General features: G+C 35.4%; 1 protein-coding gene across 1 annotated transcript; it reads right to left on the reverse strand.

The window, feature by feature from the left end:
• LOC18609143 lies at nucleotides 1,372–3,471 on the reverse strand. The gene is made up of 2 exons (XM_018115104.1): nucleotides 2,768–3,471; nucleotides 1,372–1,722 (listed from the first exon to the last, which is right to left on the reverse strand). The coding sequence occupies exons 1-2, from the start codon at nucleotides 3,046–3,048 to the stop codon at nucleotides 1,680–1,682; spliced, it is 324 nt and encodes a 107-aa protein (XP_017970593.1). The 5' UTR covers nucleotides 3,049–3,471; the 3' UTR covers nucleotides 1,372–1,679.

Below are 3,798 nucleotides of genomic sequence, written 5' to 3' on the forward strand. Positions count from 1 at the left end.
TTTAATATCAACAAAAAGAGATGATCATTAATCCATAAAGCTGTATAATAAGTACATGATGGAGGAAAATTAGGTGAGTAAGTCCTCCAATGATCACCTGAACAACTGACTAAGACTTAACTATAATACCCAAATTCTTCATAACTTTGAAACAGCTTAGATAGTAGAGGGAGAAATCTCCTTATCTTTTTATTTATATGGTTACTTTGTAGTTCTGTAGTACAGGATTCGTAGAAGAAGAAAGCTATTGGGGAGAAAGATCTTTTCTTCTTTGTAGTTTGTAGAAGAAATGAAAAAGAAAAGGAAGCAGAAAGAAAATACAATATTTCTAATAAAAGGAAAGAAATTATAATAGACACTAGAGGATTGCCCGCACATTATGTTAGGGTAAATTTCACGTTCTGAGGAGGCAGGGAAAACAATAGAGTATAATTTTTGTTTGATAGCAATTAACATAATATGTGCAAAAACATTTGTTTTCTAAGGTAATATTCCATTAAACATAGTGATATACATAGAGGAAGGCAATTATATTAAATTAAATTGATTGGCTTATGGCAGTAATCATCTACAACCAAAGTGTTTTACATACAAACTTTTGTAATCCACCAAATGTATATATTTCCAAGTTGGTGGCTTGCATAAAATTTCAGAATTTGTTTCAAAAGTGCAACCAAATTCAGTGGTGGAATATATCTACATGAGTGTGGAATTCAAAATGGTGTTGTTTCTCTTGTTAATAACAAAGTAAGATGAAAAATTAAATAAATAAATATATATATATATATATATTAGTTATATACAAAAAAATTAAAACAAAAACAAATATTACAAATATATATATATAATAAATTAATTGGAAATGAGATTCTAAAAATAACAAAGTCAAGAAAATAAAAAGAAACAAAAGAAGAAGACTAAGAAAATGACAAAGAAAGCGATGAAGAGAAAAACTAATGAAAAAAGTGACAGACAATTTCAGGGACTCTGGAAAATAATATGAATCTACCGTCAAGACATAACATACTGTTGCCAATGCTAAACCATATTAAACTTAAATTCTAGATTTTATAAAATATAAAATATTGAGTTCACAAAACATCTCATGAAAAAGTCAAGTGGCAAGACAGACCACGAAAACTCATCGTGAAGAAAGACTATGAGCTAAATGCAATTATTTATCATCAATAGTCAAAGAACAGACACTCCTGGTAGAACTTTTGATATGCAAACAAACAAAATATTAAATAAACAATGGAAAGAAAAAGCAAACTTTGCAATAAGATCAAAACGTTTAGATATACATTGACAGCTGCTTCAAATACGCAAATGCATGCATACCCAACCCAACATATGTACAGAGGAAGAGAGAGAGGAGAAATTACTGTTGGTCCTTATTGAAGGCAAGTAAGGGAGCATCCTCGTTGTTGTAGCGGGCGATCAAAGTATCGAAGCAATCAACAAAAGAATAATTATGAATGAAATATTTGATTAAATTATTATCTATTCCTCTCCATGCACAAAGACTCATTATTCATTCATATAATTTTTACCATGCATTCCACAGACAATCCCTACTCAGAAAATTAAAAATTTCAACCTTCTTAGTTGATGGTGTCAAAAAACTCCACAGCTCAAACAAACTGAGCCAGCAAAACACCAAAGGCTCTTCCTTTCTCTTACCGCCCTCTAAGTTTCCTCCACTCCACTGCAAATCCATGACTATTACAAACATGGACATCAAAAAAAAAAAAAAAGCGGGAGCTATGAATAAAAAACTCAACCACCAAACAAATAAGATAATAAGACCCAAAAATAAAAAGCCATGAGCTACAAAGAAAGCATTTAGTTAAAATCCAAAGAAAAGCTGAACTCTTTCAAGCCATCCGAAGGTACAAGAGTTTTCATGCTAATTACGCATTATTCGTAATAAAAAAAATCAGCAAAACAAAATAAGAAAAGAGTTGCAAAACAAAGAAATCAAACTGGAAAAAAGAGAAGAAATTTCTGGAAGCGGGGGTATGAAAAAGACCATAATAGCATGATAAACAAAACAATCAAAAAAGAAAAGAACAGTGAAAAAAGAGCAAAAAGAAAATGAAAAGAATGGAGAAAGCAAAAGAAGAGAGAACCAAAAAGTAAACAAAAGGAAAAAGAAGGCACCAAAATTTTTTTTTTGAAAGTCATTCAGTAAGATTTCATTTAAGAAACAAGGAGGAGAGAAATTCCCCAATACAGAAACAGACCATAGTTGCAGGACATAACCACAGATATTGGAAGAGATGCCCACTAACTACCAGGTATTACCCCCAATATCCCATGGCACGAACAGTCCAATCAGGCATCAGTCCCTCCAGGACAAAGAACAGACACAATGAGAGCCCAAAGTCCTCCAAAAACCTCACTCCTTCAACAACAACAACAAACATACAGGAGAAAGAACAAGATCCCAAACTCATGTACAAAAACCACCCAGCAACCAGATCCCCTACAAAGCACCTAGGGGTTGAGCACAAGACCTATCTAAATTCCGTAAGCCTGTAAACATATGAATTTCAAGGAAAATAAAAACGTATCAACCTTTCAAATCTAGTGAACTATCAGTCCAGAAAGACCTCTCTGCAACAAGACTCATCTTTAAACAATAGTTCTGACTGTTCAGCTTTAGCAAACAATCGCACAACATCAGGAAGACCACAACTCACCTTAAACAGAAAAAAAGAAATCTACAGCTTACGTGAAGATTCTCAAGAAATCTACAGCTTACGTGAAGATTCTCAAGATGTCATATTGAAGATAAGCACCCTGCTTTGCTAAAGCATCAGCTCTCTGGTTAGCTTCTCTTCTGACATGTCGAATCTCCCAACCCTCCAATTCCTCCTTCAATCTCTCCAATTGTAGAACCACTTTTCTCATCCTCCACGGGGCCATATCCGGATGGATCGTCCACTTAACCACATTACTCGAATCACTATCAATGAGAAGTTTATGATTATCCTTCCATATTGATGATGAGAAAATCAAGAACGCTTCCCTCACTGCCATCATCTCTGCGAAATTGGAATCAGCCTCGCCTATAGCTTTGGAGAAAATAATTTTAACTGCCCCCGTGTGATCCCTCAAAATCCCTCATATCCCAGTAGGCCCAGGACATCCTCTAGCTGCTCCATCGACGTTAAACTTTAAATGCCCTTGAGAGGGTTTTTCCCATTGCATTCATTTCCTTTCTTTGTTCTTCTTGGTATCCTTGCTTTTGGCTGGGGGCTGTCTATATACATCAAGCACGTAGGGGTAATCTTTTGGCCATTTGGCATTTGCCCAATATGCCACCCTAATCCTAGCTAGCTCCAAAACCTGGTCCTTATTCCACTTTTTGCCTTGAAACACAATTTCATTTCTACTTTTCCATATGGACCACACCATTGCAAAAAACCCCATTTTCCATATCCTAGCATCTAACCTAACCAGCTGCCATTTGTTCCACACAAAAAACAGCTCCTTAACATTCCCAGGGGATATCCACATTATGCCCCATAACCTGCACCATTCTGCCCATATTTTCCATGATTAGCTACAAGTTACAAAAAGGTGATCACAACTTTCCTTATCTGCATTACACAGCAGAAGCTCAAGGAGATCACACTTTTCCACACCAGCTCATCTTTCAAATCCTTGCCAAGATGAAATTCTTCAAGGATCTCTTCAAATTTCTCCCATTGCTCAACCTCCCAATCAAAAAGTTGTCTACAAAGTGCCACCTTCCATATGCACTTTCCCTCATCCCAGCTTCCAAACTCA

Source organism: Theobroma cacao, chromosome 2 (genome assembly GCF_000208745.1).
Source record: "Theobroma cacao cultivar B97-61/B2 chromosome 2, Criollo_cocoa_genome_V2, whole genome shotgun sequence".
NCBI lineage: Eukaryota > Viridiplantae > Streptophyta > Magnoliopsida > Malvales > Malvaceae > Theobroma > Theobroma cacao.

Bases quoted from the DNA above. Each gene is read 5' to 3' on its own strand.
- LOC18609143 (XM_018115104.1), bottom strand. From the start codon at position 3,048: ATGATGGCAGTGAGGGAAGCGTTCTTGATTTTCTCATCATCAATATGG. The intron at 1,723-2,767 runs GTAAGCTGTAGA...TGTTTGTAATAG, and splicing joins GACATCTTGAGAATCTTCAC to TCATGGATTTGCAGTGGAGT.